The following is a 25,423-nucleotide window of genomic DNA, read 5'->3' on the forward strand; positions in this document are numbered from 1 at the left end:
TATTTTATATATAAATATAACCAATTTTTCTTAAATATATACATGATTGTGTGTGTTTTTATATATATAAATAATTATACACAGTACACACACATATATTATGTAAACACAAACTTTTATTTTGGATGCGATTAATCGCGATTAATCTTTTGACAGCCCTAATATAATTATAAATGGTATACTTAATATATAAATTGATTTTTTTTCTTAAAATTATACATGCATGTTTGTGTATTTATATATACATAATTATTATACACAGTACACACACATATATGCATACAACTTTTATTCTGCAAACGATTAGTTGCGATTAATCGTTATGCAGCCCTAGTTTTATGTAGTAATCTAACTGGTTTTACTCAGATCAAACATATTATTTAATATGACTTTAAAAAAACATACATTTAATTCAACTAAATATGTTGCTGGGAAAGGATAAAGTAGTTACAGCATCTACCAGTTAACTTGCCAAACTTTGACCCCTTGGACTTAACTTAGACCGCATGGGTATATCACAGCCTACTTTACATGACCCAACTAAAATCCCAATAGATCAATCATATCCCTCCTACTGAATATTGTATTTTGTTCTGAAATACATCACATTATGGCAGTTGAATACATGCACTAATGTTTTTGTCTGTCTGTATTTTGACACGCAGAACATTTTGCTGGAGGTTCCGAGATTACGACATGTCATCGTAGTTGACGATAAGCTCAACAGCGGCTCTGAATACCCACGAGGCATCAGTGTCCACAGCATGGCGGCTGTGAAGAGACTTGGGGCCCATCCTGAGAATGGTACTAGTGTGTGTGTGTGTGTGTGTGTGTGTGTGTGTGTGTGTGTGTGTGTGTGTGTGTGTATGAGGTCGCTTCAGGTCATGTGAATGAGAAATCCTCCATCTGTGTCAAATTAAGGCCAGGGTCGAGGGTGTCCCTGACTCTTTCGCTCTGCCGTGTACTTCCTCCATTATAATTCTCTGTGAAGCCCTCAACAGCTGGTAGTAGTAGTCGTCGTCACACACTGGAGAGTGTGTATGTGTGTGTCGGGTCATGTTTTCTCACACTGCCACAGACTTCACATGACATTGAGCTGATCTTCCTCCTTCGGCTCGACATGACATTCGCTCTGTTCTGTGTCAGCGTGCTAATGCTAAATCACATTGGCCCCTTAAAACACACTCATGCACACAAATGTACACACTCGATTCCCATGTTCCACATTTATGGTTCTCAAATCTTGGAACGGCTCAAATGGCACTTTCATTTTCAAAGCTAAAACGTTCTGTTCTGCTACTGACATTTCACCCCCACTTCCTGTTCTTATCTTATTTAATTCATTCACACATACAACTATATTTTTACTTGGGTAGTCTTTATCAATATACTTCAAACAACTATAAATCTAAGTTTACAACCTATCCTCCCCTCATTTGCAATGTTGTGGGTTTTTCACCAAATAATAGTAGTTTCAAACCAGTGTAGTTTTTATTTGCTAAAACTAGTAAAAGTTATTTAATTGAAATAAAGCTGAAATATCAAAATAGTTGATAAAAAAAACTTAAACTTTAAAAAGGTAGACAAAAAATAATTTAAATAAAAATGTTTAAGGTGAAGTTATAAAATTACCAAAATAAAAAATATAGAAAACATCTCCTTGATTGACATGAGATTGTTTTTGTTTTTTTGTTTTTTGTTTTTGGATAAGCTATTCCTTTAAGAATCCTTTCTATTTAAAATGTATTATAACTCAAGTATGTTTTTTTTTTTACCACACAAGCCATAGAAGCTGCCATATCATTAACAAACAAACACATTTCTTTAAGAAAAACAGTCCGAATAAAAACTGGCCTGGAAACCTTAAGGTAATAACATGTTAAATGTCATGAAAATTGAGTCATAGAAATTGCTGTAGTGAATATACGTACATGTATTTTTGTTATTCTCAGATCTACAGTGAAATATTGGATTGTCTTGAACTCTCTAAAAAATGAAATTGAATCATAATGATTTGAAAAGTCATATAAATTCATGAGTCAAAGAGTGTGGAAACTGTATTAATAATATGTTAAAATGAAATAAATTCTGAATAAAACACTGATTTTGTTTTGCGGGACGGGTAAAGTAAGGAATTGGTCAAATAATCCTCTTGCTCTTACATTTACACACTCAGGAGATCAAGGCAAAGCTCTGTGATGTTATAATTAAACACTCAAGAGTACACAGGTCTCGTCTGTGATTTTACAGTTATGAGATGAGAGCTCTACTCTATGATGTCACAACAAATAAGCATTGAGGAGATCAAAGCTCTGTTCTGTCACAGTAAAGCATTCTAAAGCCAGATTCTAATTGGAATGCTAGTGATTAATAGAATAATCCCTTTCTATATACAGACTGTAATTAGACATTTGCAGTAACTTCTTCTGATGTCTCCACAGCGTCGAGGCAGAGACAGCCTCCGTGCGCCTCTGATGTGGCCGTGATCATGTACACCAGCGGATCCACTGGAGTGCCAAAAGGAGTCATGATCTCTCACAGTAATGTCATTGCCGGAATCACTGGCATGGCAGAGAGGATTCCCAACCTCGGGTATGGAAACATATCCGCGCTAACATCCTGCGATCTGTCATGTCTTGGCATTAACTGTGCACATGCAGTATTGTGCATTCACTGATGTGTTTGTGGATGCTGTATATTTAGGGCCCGAGCACCGATGGTGTGAGGACCCTCTTGGAATTGCTCTGTTTATTATTATTATTATTATTATTATTATTATTATTCTTCTCCGCATTTAATCGCATTTTTGAGGGCCTAAACATGCACGAAAACTCACGAAAATTTGCACACGCGTCAGAACCGGCGAAAATTGACATCTGATATGCGTTTCAGAATCTGGCGGGGCAAAATGGCTCGATAGCGCCACCTATAAATGTTCAACGGAGTGCGCCTCCCGCTACGTTTCACGTATGTGTACGAAATTCGGTACATACATGTAATGACCCAATACCTACAAAAAAGTCTCTTGAAGCATAGCCTTAAACACAACAGGAAGTCAGCCATTTTGAACTTCCTCTCTGATTTTTGTGCAGTTTTTGCCATTTCCAGGCCTCGTACTTTAACGAACTCCTCCTACAGTTTTAATCTGATCATCTTCAAATTTGGTGAGTGTAATCTTAAGGCCTTTGCGACGTTAAATTGCGAAGATCTTGAGTTTTCGTCGAAGGGCGTGTCCTCGGCGGCCTGACAAATTTTGATGTTTCGCCATGAAACAGGAAGTTGCTGTAACTCAGGCATTGAATGTCCAATCTGCCCCAAACTTCACACGTTTGATAAGCGTTCTGTCCTGAACACATGACCATGCTCAAATTCAGTTACAGTCATAGCGCCACCTGCTGGAAACAGGAAGTGACATGTTTAACACTGTTTTGGACTCATTATAACATATAAAAAATTGCCAGCAAGTGCTAAACATGTTAACAACATACTAGAAACATGCTAAAACATGCTAGCAAACATTAGCTAAGTGCTAAAGCATGCTATTACTGCAATTAAATAGGAATTTGCTGTAACTCAGGCATTGGATGTTCAATCTGCCCCAAACTTCACACATTTGATAAGCGTTCTGTCCTGAACACATTTACATGAGAATATTCAGTTATAGTAATAGCGCCACCTACTGGCAACAGGAAGTGACATGTTTAACACTGTGATGCTGTACTAGCAACATATTAAATATGCCATTGAGTTATAAACATGTTAGAAACCTGTTAAAACATGCTAGCAATTCTTAGCTAAGTGCTAAAGCATGCTAATGCAATGAAACAGGAAGTTGTTGTTACTCAAGTAGGCAATGTCCAATCTTTCCCAAACTTTACACGTTTGATAAGAGTCCTGCCCTGAACACATCTACATGACAATTTTAAGTTATAGTAATAGCGCCACCTACTGTCAACAGGAAGTGACATGTTTATCACTGTGATGCAGTACTAGCAACATATTAAATATGCCATTGAGTTATATACATGTTAGAAACATGTTAAAACATGCTAGCAATTCTTAGCTAAGTGCTAAAGCACGCTAATGCAATGAAACAGGAAGTTGGTGTTTCTGAAGAAGGCAATGTCCAATCTGCCCCAAACTTCACACGCTTGATAAGAGTCCTGCCCTGAATACATCTACATGACAATTTTAAGTTAAAGTAATAGCGCCACCTACTGTCGACAGGAAGTGACACGTTTTACACTGTGATGCATTACTAGCGACATATTTAATATGCCATTGAATTCTAAACATGCTAAAACATGCTAGCAACACTTATCTGAGTTATAACGCATGCTATTATCCCCATAATAAAGGACATTTTTGTAACTGACTTTGACATACTCCTATTTTTACCTACTTAAATACACATTGCCCACCGTGCTCTGTCTTACTAAAGCCACCGGGTGGCGGTGGCACGGGTGCGAGGGCCCTTTCATCGCTGCTTGCAGCTTTAATTATCAGTGTTTTCAAAGTCGGGGGGCGCCACGGGGGCCGCAGCAAGCAAAAAAGAAGTAAAAAACGTATTGTTATGAAATAGCATTATAATAATTTGTCGCATAGCCTATCTGAACATTATACTTTTAATGCTAATCTTTTAGAGATGCACCGATTGATCGGCTGGTGACCGGAATTGGCCGATTTTCACGTGATCGCCCGCGACCGGCCGGTCAGTCTGACGTGCCGATTTTATGCTGCTCACGCTCAATTAAAGTGAAAGCACACTTTTGATGGACGAAATAAATATGATTTCACACAAAAAGTGCCTAAAATGCACATAATTTGCATGTCTAGTGTGTTTTAACAAGAACTGGAGTATAGGCTATGTCAGAAAAGAAAATGAAGACTCAAAAATATTTAGAGAAAATGTACCCATTTAAACTTGTTTTTATTATTCAGTTTGGGTAAAAGTATATGGTGTTTTATAAAAAAATATATAGAGAGTAAATAAATATTTGTGTGTGCTGTAAAGTGGTTAGAAAAAAATTAATCGGCATCGGGTAAAATCGGTATCGGCAGGTCAAACTCATTGAAAAATCGGAATCGGCCAAGAAAATTGTAATCGGTGCATCTATAATCTTTCTGATCAAACACATGGGGCCCTATCTTGCACCCAGCGCAATTGACTTTGTACACCGACGCATGTATCATTCCTATTTTGCACCCGCGCACAGAGGACTTTTCCCTCCACAGACGCACGTCGGTAAATTAGGGAATGAACTTGCGCTCGCGGGGGCGGTTCAGCGCAAAGAGAAGGCGTGTTCCGGCGCAAAACTCCATGGTGCTATTTTCCAGTTTTAGAAAGCAATTGCGCCATTGACCAGGAAAAAAACAGTCTAAAGACAGTGGCGCGTTGCGCGTTAGTGATATGGTATTTTAAGGACGCGTGCTTGGCCATAATGTTAACCCGCATCCACTTTGATTCTCTAATATAAACAGATGCAGCAGTTTTCATTTTTGCAAATCATACATTATTACAAGGAAAAATATTAACACACGAGGGAAATCATTGTTGTGTCCGTGAAGATGTGAAAAAGATCTATCTAGATAAAAAAAAATAAAAAAATCTAGATTAGGCTACACATTTACTACCCAAATTATACGCCTGTTTAACCGAAGCTAATTTGGGTGGGTTTCTCCCATCATCCCCAATGTCACTTCTCTGTGTTTTACGGCCCTGACGAGAACGTCGGTTTCCTCGGCTGTGAACCGCTCCTGGCGAACGCTGGCAAATCCGCCGTTATAATAGCGATCCGCCACGGAACAAGCGCGCCGGCTCTTAAAGGGAATGTGAGAGGACGCTCTGATTGGTTTATTTCACGTTACGCCCAAACCACACCTATGAATAATGAAGCGACTTCAGACCAACCCCTTTTAGATTTGCGTCGGGCGCAAGAGTCATTTATCGCGCTGGGAAAATAGCAACAGCGCCGGGATCCGCCCACAAAGTTACTTGCGCTTTGCACTTTGACACTTGCGTTTCAGATCGTTAAAATAGGGCCCATGGTGTTTTGATGATGGTGTTTGATGGTATCAAATCAAACACCATCACATAATCTGATGTTCACAGATGTTTTATTTATTTATTTCTATATTTGCCTTAGTATTGTCCATGGGTTCAATAACACATCCTGCAAAAGGGGGGCCTTGGCCAGAACCTAGTGGTATTTGGGGGGCCTTGTCATGGAAAAGTTTGGGAACCCCTGTCCCTGTCCTAGAAAACCAATTGTTCCCTATGGATAAAATAAACAGAGAGTGAGAAAGAGAAAAAACAGTGACAGTTATGGGACTGTGGGAATTTCTGTGCCATGCACTGCATATTATATGTATATGTATATATGTCATGTATATTTTATTGTCCAATTCTACTTTGTGTTTGTCTTACAGTGTGTCTGTTTTTTTACACATCTTGTGAACTCAGCAAAAAAAAACAGTAAAAATACAGGAAAAACTGTTTTTGCAACAATCTTTTATGGGGCAAAATAAAATAAAATAAAAAATACACTTTCTGGTAACACTTTACAATAAGGTTTAATTTGTTAACATTAGTTAATGTATTAACTAACAATGAGCAATACATTGTTACAGTATTTATTCATCTTTGTTAAAAATCCAGCTGTTCATTGTTTGTTCATGTTAGTTCACAGTGCATTAACTAATGTTAAAAAATGTTAAAAAATATTATTGATTCTAATAATGTGTGATTAAATGTTGAAATTTAGATTAATAAATGCTGTAGAAGTATTGTTCATTCTTAAGTTTTGGCAACAGTTACCCTTTAATTCATGTTAACTTTAGTAGTTAACTAATGTTTACTAATGAAACCTTATTGTAAAGTGTCACCAACTTTCTTATTGTTTGGAAAAAGATGTCTATATAAAATAATGACCATTTAGATGTAAATGTGGTCCTCCTTTTTCAAAAAGCCCGATCCTTCAGAAATCATTTTAATATGATGATTTGCTGCTCAAGAAACATTTGCTATTATAATCAATGTTAAAAACTGCTTCATATTTTTGTGGAAACTGGTTTTAAAAAATCAGGATTCTTTAATGAACAGAAAGTTCAAAGCACAGCACTTTTTGAAATAGAAATATTTGTAACATTGTAAATATCTTTACTGTCACTTTTGATCAATTTGAATTCATCTTTGCTGAATAAAAGATGAACAGTAGTGTAGACTTCATAATGATCAAGTCTTTAATTGTTTTTATGGCTATTGGTAAAGTAAAAGTTCAATGTAGTATCAGAAAAAAATCACTTTGTTTTCTGTATATTTCTGTTATAATTCAATTTTATTTTTGTATACAAGATGTGTAGATCAGGCCTGGTGATTAACAGAATAGTATAGCAGTCTATATTTTCCGTTCTCTGGTTTTAAATTTAAAACCTGATATTTATATTAAATAGACCGTTTTTGTTTTTGCAGTGAGGATGACACATACATTGGCTACCTTCCGCTGGCTCATGTGTTAGAGTTGAGCGCTGAGATGGTGTGTTTTGCTCACGGCTGTAGAATCGGCTACTCTTCACCACAAACTCTCTCAGACCAGGTAACAACCTTTTGCTGCTATTGACTGTGTACATTCTGAAAGTCCAAACACAGGCCTGTGATGTTACAGTGAGGCGCTCAGCTCATCAAAGCGCTCTCTGTAATTGGACTCAGGAAATCAGCACAGTGCTCTGTGATGTCACAATCAAGCATTTAAAGTGCCCCTTTATGCTATTTTAAGGTCTCCTACAATTGGTTTGTGCATCCAAGGTCAAAAAACACTTTAATTTTCTCACAGTGAGTGTCTAAAACGGTTCAATCAACGAGTCTCTCTATATCCGCCTTTCCAAGAGCCTGCTCTGCTCTGATTGGTCAGACGGCCCAGTCTGTTGTAATTGGTCGACCGCTTACAGCCCGTGTCAGAAATGAAACGTCTTTTGCCGACAACACAAACCAAACTCTTTCAGTATCCGCTACAACTACAGTGTTTGAGGGCGAGTCAAAATAGACGTTGTTCACGGCAGCCAATTAGACTGACATTATTTCTTTCTTTTAGGAGAAAATAACTTCATTTATTGTGCAATTTGATCTTTGAAACTTCGCAGTCCTTTTACATTCAAAAACAGCTATATAACACTACATTAAAGGTAATATCCTAACAAAAAAAAGTATAATAGGAGCACTTTAATGCCAAATAATGTCCCCGGAGAAAACACCAGAATCACATAATGGAAAAAAATGTGCAGCACTGTGGGAGTTTTCTTTGGTTTTGCAAATGGGTTGAGAGGAAATAAACTGTTTCTCTTTTTTCTTTTTCTTTTCACTTTATAGTCAACCAAGATAAAGAAGGGAAGCAAAGGAGACATCAGTGTCCTGCGGCCCACTCTAATGGCAGCAGTACCAGTAAGGCTGAATCTTTCTCTCTGTTTCTCTCTGGGCTTTTGGGGTTTAATGTCAGCGAATGTGATTGTCCGGAATGATTCGCAGCTGTAAACAGAACGTGAGAAAGCCCGGTGTGGATATCCCTCTGACATGCACAAACACACACACACACGCACACACACACTCAAGTAGTGACTCACTCACTGTAGATACACAATTAATAATGTTAAATTTCAAGATTTTCTTTGCCTGAGGACACTGTAAATTCACACACACACACACACACACAGACACACACACTGTCTTGGTGTGGTTGGATACGAGGGTCCCTGTGGACTGATAACGACACAACACAGCAAACTTCCATAAACACAGCGGCTGACACGGCTCTCTCAGCAGTGGTAGAACATCCGAATCATAAGGGAGCATTGAAAAAAAAAAAATATCCGAAGGGGCTTCTCCACCCTCCCATATCACAATGTGAAATGGAAAAATGTCAGCAGTAACTCAATTAGAATCCATGTCCACTTCCCTTGGTGGTATCAGATGGTGATATTACCATTGCACTGAATGACTACCATATTCATGTACCATGAAATATTATACTTTTAGTTTTTTTTCTCTTTTAGTTCTACTTTTTTGTGGTACTTTTTATCCTCCTCTCTCTGTGAGAAGAGGCCATTGCTTCTGTGCCCCCAATCTAGGGGTCCTTTTGTGATGTCATTTCCTGTTTTGTTTTGTTTTTTCACAGAATGGTCTCCTGGTTGTTGATTATACCTCGATGACTTTTGTGTGGTGGACAAAATTTTTTTTTTAAATGTTAGAAACATATTAATAATGGGTTACACTTTATTTTAAGGTGTCATTGTTAAAGTGTAATTATATTTTTAAGTACTGAGTAATATTAAGCAACTACATGTACTTACTATAGGGTTAGGGTAGGATTAGGATTTGGTTGAGGGTTAGTTGCATGTAATTATGAATACCGTAATTTACTGTTATTACTATGGTAAGTACATGTAACATATGTAACAAGGACACTGTAAAATAAAGTGTTACCTAATAATGTAATAATAATAATTTACCATTAAAAACCTATTTTGGTCAGAAAATTCAAGACTTTTATATTGTATATTTATTAAATATGTTAGTCTGTATATAATGAATTTAGTTTACATTTTTCTTTTTTCAATTTTATTACTTTTTTTAAATATTGGGACTTGAGACTTTTTTTCTTTCTTATGATGTAAGAAGACATTTTGGATTTCAAGCCCCACAAAAAATTATAATTTCAATTCAGAAATTTAAACTCGAGTATTATAAAAGAGGTGCATTAACGTTTAAAAAAATATATTAATGTCTGGAAACAATGACATTCATGTAATGTCAGAGAGAGATAGAAATCCCTTTCATGTTCAGTGAGGTCATCAGTTATGTCTGCGGCTTTTAAATGCACATATTTTCCCTGTCCGTGTGTGTAGGAGATTATGGATCGAATCTACAAGAATGTGATGCTAAAGGTGGAGGAAATGAGCGCTTTTCAGAGGACTCTGTTTCTGCTGGCCTACAACTATAAGATGGAGCAGCTTGCGATGGGATACAGCACTCCACTGTGTGACAAGTACGTCAAACACACACACGAATACACACATACAAACTCCATCCCTAGTGTTGAAGAACATCAAGCTTCAAGCTGCTCATGATTTAGAGTAGTAAAACTACAGTAAAGCTTGTGTTTCGAAACTTGAACGCGTATATTTTTACGTTGTTATAAAACTATAATGGAAAACGTGGTTCTCAACTAGTTTGGCCATGATGGGACCCACATTTTCCCATTGTCATCAAGCCGCGACCCACACACACATATATATATATATATATATATATATGTGTGTGTGTCACAAAACTTTTTCACACACACACACACACACACACACACGCACACACACACACACACACACGCGAGTCCCATCCTCCTTTACTTAACATACACGTAAATTGTAAGAACATAACTAATAATTAATAAATAGTAGGTCTATAAGATAAGGCTATTAAATAGCAGTCCCAAAATAGTTTTTGTTTACACAATAAAGTTAATTAAATATATACAAAATAACATATTATTTTGCCACTTTACAAAATAAAGTGGCATTTTGGGGTTATGGAAACAAGTTACCAAATACACAATACTAACATCAACTGTTACTAAAACATAAGGAAGCTGCTCCTAATGAATAGAATGAACATCATACCTGCATGCAAACAGTGTGCGCTTTCAAATCCAGTTTCACTTTATTCCGCCGGTCTGGAAGGCGTGTGTCTAACGCTAACCAATCAGACCTCAGGAACCACCCCAAATGCTACAATAACCAATCAGAAAAAAAGATAAATATATTTTTTAAAGTCAAGGCGATCATCATTTTCATGATTGATCGTCGCTGTCACGAACGAGTACTCGATCACTCTTGCCCGTCACTACTCAGAACCACTTTTGGGTCGCGACCCACCGGTTGAGAAATACTGATTTAACTAAATATTTATTTCACTAATCTTGGAATACTGAGTCAAATTTTTTAACCGGTTCATTGAAATATCCAATAATATAGAGCAACAATCTACCACAATCGATTAGTCTTCTCAATGCTACTCGAGAGACAGACGACATTCTGGGATGGTGCATTTGATTATTATTGAATTATCATTGAATAGCAATACTGATTTTAGTAACTCCCCAAAACCGGTTCTCACAGTCACTGACATCCCTCACACACACATACAGAAACTCGACACATCGTACACGCATGTCCTCAATATACTCTACCATCAAAGCCCAATCTTTCTTCTCTCTCCAGGCTGGTCTTCCGGAAGGTTCGGGCGTTGTTAGGTGGACGTTTACGAGTGTTATTGTCAGGCGGGGCACCTCTCTCTGCGGCGACCCAGCGGTTCATGAACATCTGCTTCTGCTGCCCCGTGGGTCAGGGCTACGGCCTCACAGAGACCTGCGGCGCCGGGACCATCAGCCAGCGTGAGATTTACACCTCTACTGTCAACGCCAAATACTAAACTTCAATTACATATTTTCATAACCTACACTACTGCCTTTAAATGTTTGTGGTCAATAAGAATTTTTTTTTAAAAATACATTAATACTTTTATTCAGCAAGGATGCATTAAATTGATCAAAAGCATCAGTAAAGACATTTATAATGTCACAAAAGATTTCGGTTTAAAATAAACGCTGTTCTTTTGAACTTTCTATTTATCAAAGAATCCCAGTTTCAACAATATTAAGCAGCACAACAGTTTTCAACATTGATAATAATCAGAAATGTTTCTTGAGAAGCGAATCAGAATATTATACTGATTTCTGAAGGATCATGAGACACTGAAGACTGGAGTAATGATGCTAAAAATTGACAGTGACATGTAGGTGGTCAGGAAGAAGACAAGATGAAGCACAGAGGATCTAATTTGCAACACTATGGCACACAAGATACAATGAAGGCAAACGTGTGACCTAACACAAACAACACCGGACAAAGAACAGACAGTAATTGAGGGCATTATATACCAAGCAAACTCAATAAACAAAACAAGGATCAGGTGTGAAATCAGTGTATCAATGAGTAACCATGACAAAAACATACTAGCAACCATGACAACAGAAGGAAACAAAATAATGCGATACAAACTAAAAATCCATTACAAATAAAACTGAAGCAGAAGAATGTGACAGTAAATTACAGTAAATTACATTTTAAAATATATTCAAATATTACTGTTTTTACTTTATTTTTGATCAAATAAATGCAGCTTTGGCTAGAGACTTCTTTTTTAAAAAAAAGTTGAAATCTTACCAACCACAAACTTTACGGTATGTAAATATAACTAGTGTTAAAGGCACACAATCATGGATATTGTAACACTTCAATGGGTCATATGATGGAAAATAGACTCTCATACACCGTTGCTATAAAGCGTACGTTTTTACAACACAAGTAATACGAGCAAAACTACATTGTCCCATTCAAATCAATAAAACTAGTTGACAAATGGTCTGTTGTGCAAAATATACATGACTGACATCATAAGTAGACCTCAGAGTCCAAACAAATCATTATATGATCTCTTTAATACGTAAACAGATTCTACATACCGGTACTCAAAATAACAGTAATTGTGTATTAATGAGAAAATTATATTTACAAAAGTCCAGCCAAATGAAACTAGGTCTCTAACTCTATTTCCTGTTCCTTAAAAACGTTAACATGAACATTTGTGGAAGACCGTTGCCTTGTAAAATGATTGATGGTTGTGTTCCTAAGAGGAATCTATGGTGGAACAGCAACGCAGCTGGTGACTCCTGAAATATGATATTTTTTTTAATCGAAGAAACACATTTAGTCATATGTTATAAAAAAAAAAATCTGCAATGGAAATAATTATATAACTGTGCCCTTTTAGCCAAAGCACAGATTGTTTTATGTGATCTTATTGTCTGTGTGTGTGTGTGTGTGTGTGTGCGCGTGTGTGTGCGCGCGTGTGTGTGTGTGTGTGTGTGTGTGTGTGTGTGTGTGTGTGTGTGTGTGTGTGTGTGTGTGTGTGTGTGTGTGTAGTTTGGGATTACAGTACAGGACGAGTTGGCGCACCATTGGTTTGCTGTGAAATTCAGCTGAAGGACTGGATAGAGGGTGAGTGTGATACACACACACACACACGCACATTTATCTGCTCTTGTAAAAACACTGTCATGGACGTTTACCTATCCATCTGGAGATACGTCTGGTGGTTTGCCACCTCGAGAGAATGATGAGCAATATAACAACAGGACAAAAGAAAAGGAAGTGGAAAAAAGTATTTATGATCATTTGTGGCCTTGTAAGGAAGACACTTCGAGCGGCTATTTCTGGACAGATCAGCTCAGCTGTGTTCTGTAAATGACACACAGTAACCAAACGTTTTTATTTGAAAATGCATTCAATTACTATGAACAGTCCACATTTATTACATAGGAAAATACAGGGCAAAATGTTATATAATGGCTGCATTATTAAAGCCATAAGAATGAAAGGCCACGCGTCACAGGGATTAGATGGTTACACTTTTAAGGCCTCACGAAACATTATATAACAATATCTAGGCAGTCTTCGCTAGCTAGCAGTATCACTTTGGAGATCACTGTGTTACCCCTTTCCATGATAGCCAAGCGACTTCTCTGATTGGTGGAGCTGGATTTGCCAAAGTTTGTCAGAGTAGTATTTTCAAATCTTTGAAAGACATTCAGTTTGTTAGAGGCGCTTATTAGCAAGTAATCTAGATATCCAGATGCAGTGAAAAAGAAGTATACTTAATAAATACTTTTTTTAAAAGTATGCTGAAGTAAAAAACATACTTTTCAAAGAATATACTTAACTTTCATGTATACTATACTTACTGAATGTACTGAATGTTCAGAAACTGCGATGTTTTCATGCAACTAACCCTAAACCAGACCCTAATACTAACCCTATAGTAAGTACATACATGAAGTTCATTTATTATTACTCAGTACTTAAATGTATAATTACACTGTAACACTGACACCTTAAAATAAAGCATAATCGTTAATTGCACTTCAGTAAAAAAAAATATTATAGTTTAAATTTATATTAAATGCAATTAGATGAACTAATGTGCTTTTTTACCCACTTAACTTAAAGGGATAGTTCACTTTAAAATGAAAATTCTGTAATCATATACTCACCCTCAAATAGTTTCAAACCTGTATAAATGTCTTTCTTCTGCTGAACACAAATGGAGATATTTTGAAGAATGTCAGTAACCAAACAGTTAACTGGTCCCATTGACTTCCATAGTAGGGGGGAAAAAGGTACTATGGAAGTCAATGGGAACAGTTAACTGTTTGGTTACCGACATTCTTCAAACTATCTTCCTTTGTGTTCATACAGGTTTGAAACAACTTGAGGGTGAGTATATGATGACCAGTGTTGGGCAAGTTACTTTTAAAAAGTAATTAGTTACAGTTACTAGTTACTTCTTCCAAAAAGTAACTAAATTAGTTACTCAGTTACAAATTTTAAAAGTAACTAGTTACTTAAGAAAGTAAAATTTAATTTGAAATGCTCAAATGTGACCCCACCTCTACCCCTCTTTAACGGAACTTAAAATACATGTGAATGTTCAATTATTTATGATAAATCTGAATATTATAATGAAATGGACACTTAATACAATACATTAAACAGAAACATGAAACATTGTACACACATCTAAAATAAAAAATGTTGCTGTGGGGAACTACTTGGATAATTTGGGCTCGTCGCCATACCTGTCTCTCGTTGACTGACTGGCTTGTGTTGTTCCTTGTGTGTCCTGTCCTGTCCGACTATGCGTTATGATGGGTCGTTCGCAATTCATGAGCGTTAGTGATGATGGGTCGTTCGCGTATGAGCGTTAGTGATGATGGATCGACTCGTTCGCGAATGAGCTTTTGATGGGTCGTTCGCGATTCGCGAATGAGCCAACTCTAAGAGCCGGTTCTTTTAGGTGAACGTCGGGAGCTGGCTCGCATATCTGAAGAGCCGACTCTATTTTTACAAATTTAGCCTATAGAAATTAAATAATTATGTAATAAAAAGTGAAATATTATACTCAAAGGCATTTAAAGAGCCGTTTGTGAGCCAAAAGAGCCGGCTCTTTTCAGTGAGCTGAGTCAAAAAAGCCGAATGCCCATCACTACTAAGCGTGCTTTCGAACACCCGCCCAACTCTACCTCTGATTGGCTTACAATGAAATTTTACTCTACCTCAGCCAATCGTCAGCATTTATGCGCTTGTCTCGTGCTCTGCCCACTAACCAAGGAAGAACAGTAAAAAAAAGTATTTGCCTCTCGCTCAGAGATCTAGTTGGTCTGATGAAAAAAAAACAGCTTCATCAGTTATAGTAACGCGCCGCATTTTTTGGCAGTAACGGTAACGGCGTTATTAAGATGAGAAGAGTAATCAATTAGATTACTCGTTACTGCAAAAAGTAATGCCGTTAGTAACGGCGTTATTTATAACGGCGTTATTCCCATCACTGATAATGACAGAATTTGCATTTTAAAGTGAACTACCCCCTTAATTCCATCTTTATATGAAATTTAATAATTATATTGTCCTTAAAGTAATATATGGTTAAAGTGTACTGTTGAATGTCTGACAAGTATATATGGTAAACTACCAATATACATTAATGTCATTTCTATTGAAACGTGTGTCATATTTAAATATACTACAACACAAAACACACTTCAGTTTAAATTATACTCAAATACTTTAGATGTGCTTAAGTATGTTAGTCAACAGATCAAAATAAGTGTACTTCTTTAAAGCATGACAAAAGATATGAAAAAGATAATGATTTCGAGTGTAATCATGTCATTTCACATTATTACAAAGTGCACTAAAGTGGCCTTTTATTGAATTAATATTATATTATCTGCAAGTACAGTTTTTAAAAATATCTACTTTTAAGATTTGAAGTACACACTTCTTTTTGACAAGGATTCATACACTAGTCGATACGCACTTTCTGACAGTTTTCAGTGTTTTAACTAGACCTGTTCATGGAAACCGCCCCTAAATTGGCAAGAAAAACTGTGATTGGTTCCTTTATTTGTCAGTCAGATGGTCTCTTCCTGTCTAAGTGGGCTGTTCTTGGCCAAAACAAGCTGCAATTTGGACTAAACTTATGTCGATTTGTCAAACGTTTGGCTACACGATACTAAAATAACATTGAGTTTTGACTAAACAACCTCTGAACCCATGGTAGGTCTGTCTTCAGTTTCGCTCTGGAGATTTTGAAAGATACTTGTATTTCTGGAATTCTTCTGTTGCGCTTTATACAGTTTAGTCCGTTTTCCCACCCCTCTTTTTTGTCATCATAATGCATCATGTATATATGTATGTATGTATCCAGGTGGCTATCGCAGCACAGACCGGCCCTGCCCGCGAGGAGAGATTCTGGTCGGTGGGCCAAACGTAACAATGGGCTACTACAAGAACAAAGACAAGAACCGTGAGGACTTCTTCATGGATAAGAAAGGCCAGCGGTGGTTCTGCACTGGAGACATCGGAGAGTTTCATGGAGATGGCTGTCTGAAGATTATCGGTAAGAGAGCGACAAAGAGAGATTATCCAGAACATCATAATGATTGTTTTGGCAGGAGTGAGCGAATGGAAAACCCCTCTGTTTCGCGATAAAACGCTTTAGTCCTGTTCTTCCTGTAAATGACACATCTCACTGTCAACATATTCCCGTAAAGGCAGTGATAAGAACTCAAAGAAAGCAGGATACACTCCAAAAGGGAGAGAAAGGAGAACTTCCTGTTGTTCACTTGCATTCATATCAGATGAAATCTGCTTAATATTTGCATGTGTGTGTGTGTGTGTGTGTGTGTATTAAGACCGTAAGAAAGACCTGGTGAAGCTTCAAGCAGGAGAATATGTGTCTCTGGGAAAAGTGGAGGCCGTCCTGAAAAACTGCTCACTCGTCGACAACATCTGTGCCTATGCCAACAGGTGCCAACACAAAGTACAACCTGTACCGCACTAACAAAAACACATGTGTTACAGTACTAACAAATGCCTTAGAAAGTTATCTGGTTCTACAGTTACAATCATTCATAGACTCTTAAAGGGGACATATCATGAAAATCTGACTTTGCCCGTGTTTAAGTGCTATAATCGGGTCCCCGGTGCATCTACCAACCCAGAAAACGTGAAAAGTGACAATCCAGTAACTTTGTTTTGATAAGCCTTTCTCTGCAAGCCTGTCAAAAAATAAGCCGATCAGATTTCGCTCCTCTTCTGACGTAGGAAGGGGATCTTATTATAATATTACCGCCCCTTAATCTGCACGTTTCCACCCACGGCGCCGCCATTTGGTTTTCGCAAGCGACAACAGTGTAACCAGTCCTAACGCAATGGCAAAAGTTCGAGCAAAACATGCAAACTGTTCTGTCGTTGGCTGCACAGAGCACTATTTGACCAAAAAATGACATAGCTATCTTACAAAGACCTCAGGGAACTGTGCCAACTTGTGTAAAAGTTAAACATGACGGTACATTTTTGCTCACACCCAAAAAGGGGCAAATTTGACAAGTTATAATAAATGATCTCGGGGGTATTTTGAGTTGAAATTTCACAGACACATTCTGAGGACACCATAGATTTATATTACCGTACATCTTGTGAAAAGGGGCATAATATGTCACATTTAAGCATGTGCCTTTAAATCCAAACAGTGATTTTTTTGTCCAGGCAGTGTATGTAGTGGCAGTCACACAGCAAGTACACTGGCATCCCCAGTATTTTAATATGAATTATGTGACATAATTTCTAAATAATGTATGTCAGTAATCATGTCAAGTCACCTTTACTGATAAAGCACTTTTATAAAATTCAGATTGATTCAAAGCAGCTTCACAGTGATGAACAGGAAAATAATGATCAAGTATGCATATCAAATATGAGACCAATTCAAATTCTGTAGTAAAGCAGCTCTAAAAAAGACAATAGTGTTGATTCAGTTCAGTAACTGTATAAAGTTCATGAAGTATGAAATTAGTTCATAATCCTTATAAGGAGCTCTACAGAAGACAATAGTGTCATTATTCACTTTGAGTCAGTTCAATATTGATTAAATTCGGTTCAGTAATAATTATGATGTTACAACATTCTACAATTATTTAATTTATGCAGTATGCAACTGTTAAATAGACCCACTGTACCTGAAAAGCTTAAAGCACAGTTCAGTCATTTGTATCTTTTTTTATATTGTATTTGTCCTATTGTTGTTAATAAATACGAAATAAAATTAAAATAACTATATTGTGATTATATATCAATTTCTTTAAAATAAAATGACTCTTATGAAATCATATCGCCCCAACCCGAACTAAAACATTTTGACACTTTGATAGTCAACACTCCTGAATACACCCACAAATAATTTTAGTCCCTCCTCTTCCTGTTTTCCAGTGACGAGTCTTACGTGATTGGCTTTGTGGTGCCCAATCAGAAGCAGCTTCTGGCGCTGGCTGAGAGGAAGCGTATCAGAGGTTTGTGGGAGGAGCTCTGTAACAGCCCTGTCATCGAGGAGGAGGTGCTTAAAGTCATCACAGAAGCGGCACTGACAGGTGAATGGGTCCCTGGCATACTATCATACTACTCATACTATTTCTGTAGTATGTAGCATGCATACTGTGCACAGAATGCAAGTTTCTCTAAGAATGCACTAGAGATGCATGATTAATTGTTAAAATATTGCGATCTCGATTCCCAAATGACAACGATTCTCTTGTCTATTAGACCTGTTTTTTGTTTTTTATCACACCAGAACATTCAAATCTGGGTTTGCTCTGCAAAGTAATCACAATAAAGCAAATCACCTTTTGAAAGTAGCTTGGTGCTTCCAAATAACTATTGTATCATTACATCATTACACCAGTAGGTGGCGACAAGTGACTGTTAAAAATGTGTATTTGTCATTGAATCATACAAGATTCGTTCAAAAACGCTGATTCATCCAGTAATGAAACAATTTAAATATTTATGACTGAGTCATTGAATCATTCATTCAAACCGATTTTTTTAATAAGTATTTCAAATGAATTAAACATTTTTAAATATACAGCAGCAAATACATTTTGTCAGAACCTCTATTAAATTACTGTATTTTTCAGACTATAAGTCGCTCCGGAGTATAAGTCACATCAGTCAAAAAATGCGTCTTTAAGAGGAAAAAAAACACATATAAGTCGCACTGGACTATAAGTCGCATTTATTTATACATTTATTTCACAAAACCAAGACCGAGAACAGACATATCTGGAAAGGCAAGTTATTTAGCTCCACAACAGCACAAAGAACAACAGGCTGAATAGGTGTCCGGTATGTTAACGTAACACATTAACAGTTATTCAGCAACACAATAGCATAAAGAACATGCTAACTAACCCTAACCTGGGAGACTGAATAGGCTAAATCAACATAAGCCAGCGAGTCCAACAAGTTACCGGTAAGCAAGTTCACCAAGCTCCCGATCTCATTGCACATCACTGAATCCATTGAATTCTTCCTCGGTGTCGCTTCTGAACAACTCCGCCAACTAGAGCGCCCTCTCACGGCTGTAGACGGTAATGTTTTCTCTTGGTTCATCTCAGTCAGTATGAATTCATTTTGATATATAAGTCACACCTGACTATAAGTCGCAGGACTAGCCAAACTATGAAAAAAAGTGTGACTTATAGTCCGGAAAATACGGTATATGTTATTTTGTTTAATTGTCTGTTCAGAATCGTGATCTCTATCTGAAGAAAAATGTATCCAGAATCGTTCAGCTCTAGAATGCACCAATGATTTCATTTTGGCCCCAATCGTGTTATCTTAAAATGTTACTTTTATAGATCAGGGCTTCCCAACCGGGAGTTTGTGAGGTGATTAAAAAGCTAATGATTAATTAATCAAATGTAAAATCTAAATAAATAAATAGGGCTGCACGATAATCACTATATGATCCACATTGTATTCAGCCTCTCACAGTAAATGCAGGGAACTGCTGGGAGTTTAACGTTCATTTGGGAACACAACATGCTCTAGATTATTTTATTAAGTGCACAGAAGTTTACAGCATTTCAGGAGCTAGAGGATTTGAACATTTGAAAGTAAAGAATTTAATATACTGTACAGTTAGTGTTGTAGTGTCAATAAAATGATTATTATAGTTATTAAATAATACTTTATTACAATTGTAATTTACAAAAGTAGTATATTCCTGTCTTCATTTTTATAACTAGTTAAAATATATCCACATCTAATATGGACTGAGACACTATCACAACAAGAGGATTGAGTCCATTTTAAAGTCCAGCTACAAAACTTGCTTTTCCACCGTCTCACCAAACTGTTCTCTTTGCTTATCCGATCCGATCCGATCCAAATGAAGTAAATATTTCACATCTAAGGGGTTCGGCTGACAAAAAAAGTGTGGGAACCCCTGCTATAGATGAACGTTTATATCCTGCTCAAACAAAGTCATTTGTTGTGCTTCTTGTTTTACCACTCAGTAGTTAGGCTGTGCTTATGATTCATTTCCTGTTCCTGTGTATTTAACAGCCCAGTTAGAAAGATTTGAGATTCCCCGGAAGATCTGCTTGAGCATTGAGCCCTGGACTCCAGAGACCGGCCTGGTTACAGACGCTTTTAAACTCAAGCGAAAGGAGCTAAAAACTCGCTACCAGGACGACATTGAGAGGATGTATGGTGCCAAGTAGAACCAAACCACTGCTGACTCCAGACAAAACAACGGTGGACAAGTAACTTATCACACTATAGCCAACTCCAATCAGGATGGAGATTTCCCATGGATGTTACAGACACGTGAACATAATCATTCGGAAATGTTTTCATACAGTTGAGTTGATTGATCAGTATGATATTTCTGATGTCCAGTGTGTCCACACAAACACTCACAACCAGCAATACTCAAAGCTGCCAAAAGTAATGCCAGACTTCCTCCAGACTTAAGCACATGCGCACTCTCCAAAACCCCGCCCCCCCCCGACGATATGTCAGCAAATCAGAACGTGTGAAATAATTGACATGCAAAAATGTTCATGGCTGTAGCTACAAGTACATCTAGTACACCCAAAAGAAAATCAATTTATAATCAGATATCCTTCACGTAAACACCTCGATCAGAGCTCGATCTGAATGACATTTCGATTGAATTTAAATAATCCATGTTTTATGAAGGAATAATCCATGAATCTGACTATTTTCTCATTCGAATTCAATAATACCTTGCGCACATGCACAGTGCTGTGGTGCGTATATTTATATGCATATGTTATTTACATTCAGTGGATGATACTAAATATATGCTAAAAAAAAACCTCTTCTGACATATACGTCAACTTTCTTTTTAGATATCTTCTGGTGACATTATCTCGGTGGCTTTCTCCAGTTATATACATGGTTTGCTCTCAAAACATGTAACTCACATGCTAAGTAATATGTGAATTGGATTGCAAAATGTAGGGTTCACATTCAAATTAAATTAGTGCTTAATGTGTGATTTCTCAGGACATTTTATGCAGGTAACCCCCCAATTTTTTCTTCTTCTGCCCCATACACAAACAATGAATCAAAAGACATGTTTTTCTAAGCTTACTTTTTCATTGAAACCTTCAGTTTCAAACAAGTCCAACTTGTAGATAGACAAATGCTGATGTAAACGTTGGAATGGTTTCATTAGGATGTCTAAAAACACATCAGGAAATCTGAAAGCCATTATTTGCTTTTTCAATCTTTCCATAATTTGAATTGAATTCTGTCGGTAGGAGACTGTGTGCATATTAACCAACAATCTGGAAAATCAAACATCGTTAAGCTTATTTTAAATTATTGTTATAATAATCAGATTTATTTAAATATTAGAACATGCTCAACATTGGAGAGTATGAAATCACTAAACCGTTTCTGTTCATTGGATGATTCTGATTTATGTGCGAGGATTGGTATGTTCCTATTGGGCGACTGTATATCCTGCTGGACAGGATAATAGATCTAGTATAATTCTTCTAATATAAACCATTCAACCACCATGTCCATTAAACGTTTTAAACTGAATTGATTCATTTCAAGGAGGTTTTCCTCTATTTGTCTATAAAGACACTGACATGTGCTCGAGTTGTTTCAGAGCGTGTTGAACTGTTTCGTTTAGAAATAAATAAATCTAAGACACCAGCTAAAGCTTGCTGCAAATGGAGTTGTTAAATTCTTATATGCATACTTCATAGAGGACGTATTTGCAGACCTGGCATTTTGGATGTCCCTGCAATGTCTTTTGCTTACCATGTTTCTCTGATTGGTGGAATTTTTATACTGCATCATGGGTAATGTAGTTTTAAGGTGCTTTCACGCCTGCCTCATTTAGTTGGGTTGAATCGCACTAGAGTTCGTTGTCCCCCTTGGTGTGGTTGGTTTGGGCAGGTGTGAATGCAGCAATCGCACTCGGGTGCGCACCAAAAGCGGACCAAACAAGCGCAAGGTGGTCTTGGGTACGGTTTCAAACAAACTCTGGAGTGGTGAGAACGTGATACGACCTCGAACAGAGCCATCTGCTGAAGAACTGAGCATTTTTGGACTAAACCAGCTGCCGTAGTCGTAGTGCATTATGTCACTGTTTAGCAACATTAATGCACGCCTCTTCCTGAAGTGACTTGCGTGCAGTGCATTAAAACATTATGTTTTATTCTCCAATGTTATTGTTTGCCTAAAGTGGTGTAGACAAACTATATAATAAACTATGACCAGGGACACAATCAGCTCGTCTCTCCATAGTAAACACCGGCGTGTTGTCTGCCGGATTTTCCTCCTCTTTGTTTACTTCCTGGAGTTCTGTTGGAATTTCCCCGCACGTTAATTCTGACCAATCGAAGTGCAGTTATGGAAATACGATTAAGACACATCTGGCCAACGAGTGATGTGGATGTTGTCACGTGACTGCATTTTGGTTCGTTTCATCAACTGATTCGGACCAGAGCAATCAGTGTGGTGTGAAAAGGAACCAAAACGCCTGAAAAATGCTACAAAGTATAATTTTTCCGCCCTTTGGTCCGGACCAAATGAACCGAACTACAGATATGAAAGCCCCCTAACACCATGAATTCCCCTGTCAACCCCTTAAGCGGCACCCCCTTTTTTTAACAGACATGAAAATGCACATTCCGAACTTAAATGGTTGTAATTCAAGAATGCTTTGGAATATAGATGTAAGATTTGTCTTGTTTTAAAGAAGACATTTGGCAGATTTGTGTAGAAGTGAAAAAATTTAAGAAAGTTAAACGGAAAAAAAGTTATAGAAGTTTGAGTTTATGAAAATGTACAATGTTAAAACATTTATTATTCATATTTTATAGAAAATATATATTTTCAAAACCTGGAGGACTCTAAAAATGCAAATAAAAATCAAAGGCAAAAATATGAACAACTTGTGTTTCAAATTGTAGGTTGATATCTCAAAAAATAAGCTTTCAGTGATATTTAGTTTGGGCGCAGTACCAAACTTCTCCACTAGTTGACATTACTGCCCATATAAGGGCGCCTCCATTTCCATATGTGGTTTGAGTGATCTGATTCATACAATTTATTAAGTAGACATCCTATTCAGAAGTAGTATTGGAAGTTTGGCAGATTTTAAAATGAATTCAACCTCTAATATGCCAATATAAGGGGATTATTTTTTTAAATAAGTTGAAATAATGCAAATGGGAGGCTTCAACAGAATTATATAATCAATAAATAAGCTCAAAACTCACAGTAGGGCTTCCTTTAAAGGTTTACATGTTATTGTTTAAAAAAACTATTTCCCTATGGAGGAAACAAATCTTTAAAAATAATAATAATAATAATCTTCCAGAACCATGACAGTAAAAAGCTTGAAAAGCTATTTTCCAGGTATAATAGGGCTTCTTGGGTTATGATAACAGTTCTGTTCTTCATAGCTGATCTTCTGGAGTAGAAGATCTCCCTGCTTCTTCTTTTTCTCAGCTTGTTAACTGAACTCGTGTTGATCCCTGTGGAAGCAGCAGTCGCACGATCTCTCTCCTTTCATTATTATTACTTTGTCCTTTTGGTCCTACTCTGTTTTCGGTGCCCCCTGTTAACAGCCCGTTTTGAACTAAAATGAAATCGGTCGTTGACATCGCAATATCAGGTCATAAGTTAGTCATTTATTTAGTAATTTGTCATGAAATTGATCCTGTGAACTTGAGATAATGCACTGAAGGGCTTTCCTGTGGGAAAAAAAAACTCATACTATGGTTTATGCGTACTGCGTAGTATGTGTCTTAAGACAAATTAAGTGAACATAAAGCAAGTTATTATACATTTGGTTTGAGTGCATGTTGCCATGTCTCTGAAATATTACAAGGGCTTCATAATTTTCCTGTTGCTAATCAAACATGTTTACTTGCGCGTATTGTTTGTTGACTGGTAATCAATTTGATAGACTTTCTTTTCTACTTTCCGTGCTCTTCAGTAAGTATTAGCAGTGGGGGGGATGAATTATGTGATGTTTTGTGGTATCAGTTGGTTTGTGTTACTCTTTTAACCTGAAGTTTGTTTTGAATGTTTTCGAGTTAAAGTTTTAAAAAAGAGCTCAATCCTCCTTCACTGAGCAATGACTAACTTTAACTCCATTGTGTAAATACTCAAGTTATACTTTATCAAGTTGAAGTGTCTGATCTTGACCAGAGCATATGTCTGAAAGTCTGCTATACCCTTTTATAGAAATACTTCCATAAATGACAACACACTCGTGTTCACTACAGATCTGCAGAGTACAAGTTCCAGCGACTTATGATTGGAAAAGGTCCATGTAGCTGGAAGAGTTGAGAGTTATAATGCTGTTGTGTCTGTAATGTGCGCTCAGACAGGGAACGGCCCTAGATCTGCTGATTCGATCAGATTCTTCATGCACTTTACGTCAGTTCTCTGTTACTCGATCCTAATTGACAGGTGTGGTCAGGCTTTGGTTTGCATATTCTGGCTCCGCTTTTCTGCAGGCATGCCACGCTACGCTTGCCCATGATGCATCACTGCCAGACAGATGAGGTTGGCACTGATTCTTTCACTGTTGACGTAAACCAGACCAGGACACCCTTGAAAACTACGTCAGTGGGGTTGTACGGTACAGCTTAAACTTCCAATGCATGCATGGCATTAGTCCCATTTTGCATTTGATTAATGTTACCTTGACTCTTTATAGTAATGCTTGTTAAAGTAACCCGGTCTCATTAGTTAATGCATTAGCTAACATGAACTAACACGCAATATATTTTTGAAGCATGTATTAATCTGTTATTGGTCCCCATGTGGTGAAAATCAAGTTTATGTTGTTTGTATGTCTACACTCTAAAAAATGCTGGGTTGTTTCAACCCAATTTGGGGTAAAATATGG

General features: G+C 37.1%; 1 protein-coding gene across 1 annotated transcript in view; it reads left to right on the top strand.

Annotated features, from left to right (window-relative positions):
• Positions 1 to 23,777, top strand: part of acsl3a (acyl-CoA synthetase long chain family member 3a) — a 39,210-nt gene extending 15,433 nt beyond the window's left edge. Inside the window, exons 5-15 of the mRNA XM_079609998.1 lie at positions 666 to 804; positions 2,442 to 2,592; positions 7,472 to 7,595; positions 8,366 to 8,437; positions 9,898 to 10,037; positions 11,269 to 11,441; positions 13,033 to 13,107; positions 16,376 to 16,567; positions 16,863 to 16,977; positions 18,439 to 18,596; positions 20,575 to 23,777. Coding sequence (XP_079466124.1) covers positions 666 to 804; positions 2,442 to 2,592; positions 7,472 to 7,595; positions 8,366 to 8,437; positions 9,898 to 10,037; positions 11,269 to 11,441; positions 13,033 to 13,107; positions 16,376 to 16,567; positions 16,863 to 16,977; positions 18,439 to 18,596; positions 20,575 to 20,732 — 1,497 coding nt within the window. The 3' untranslated portion in view covers positions 20,733 to 23,777. The remainder of the gene's footprint in view (positions 1 to 665; positions 805 to 2,441; positions 2,593 to 7,471; positions 7,596 to 8,365; positions 8,438 to 9,897; positions 10,038 to 11,268; positions 11,442 to 13,032; positions 13,108 to 16,375; positions 16,568 to 16,862; positions 16,978 to 18,438; positions 18,597 to 20,574) is intronic.
• The last annotated feature ends 1,646 nt before the right edge of the window (positions 23,778 to 25,423 follow it).

This window comes from Phoxinus phoxinus (genome assembly GCF_949152265.1).
Source record: "Phoxinus phoxinus genome assembly, chromosome: 4".
Taxonomy (NCBI): Eukaryota; Metazoa; Chordata; class Actinopteri; order Cypriniformes; family Leuciscidae; genus Phoxinus; species Phoxinus phoxinus.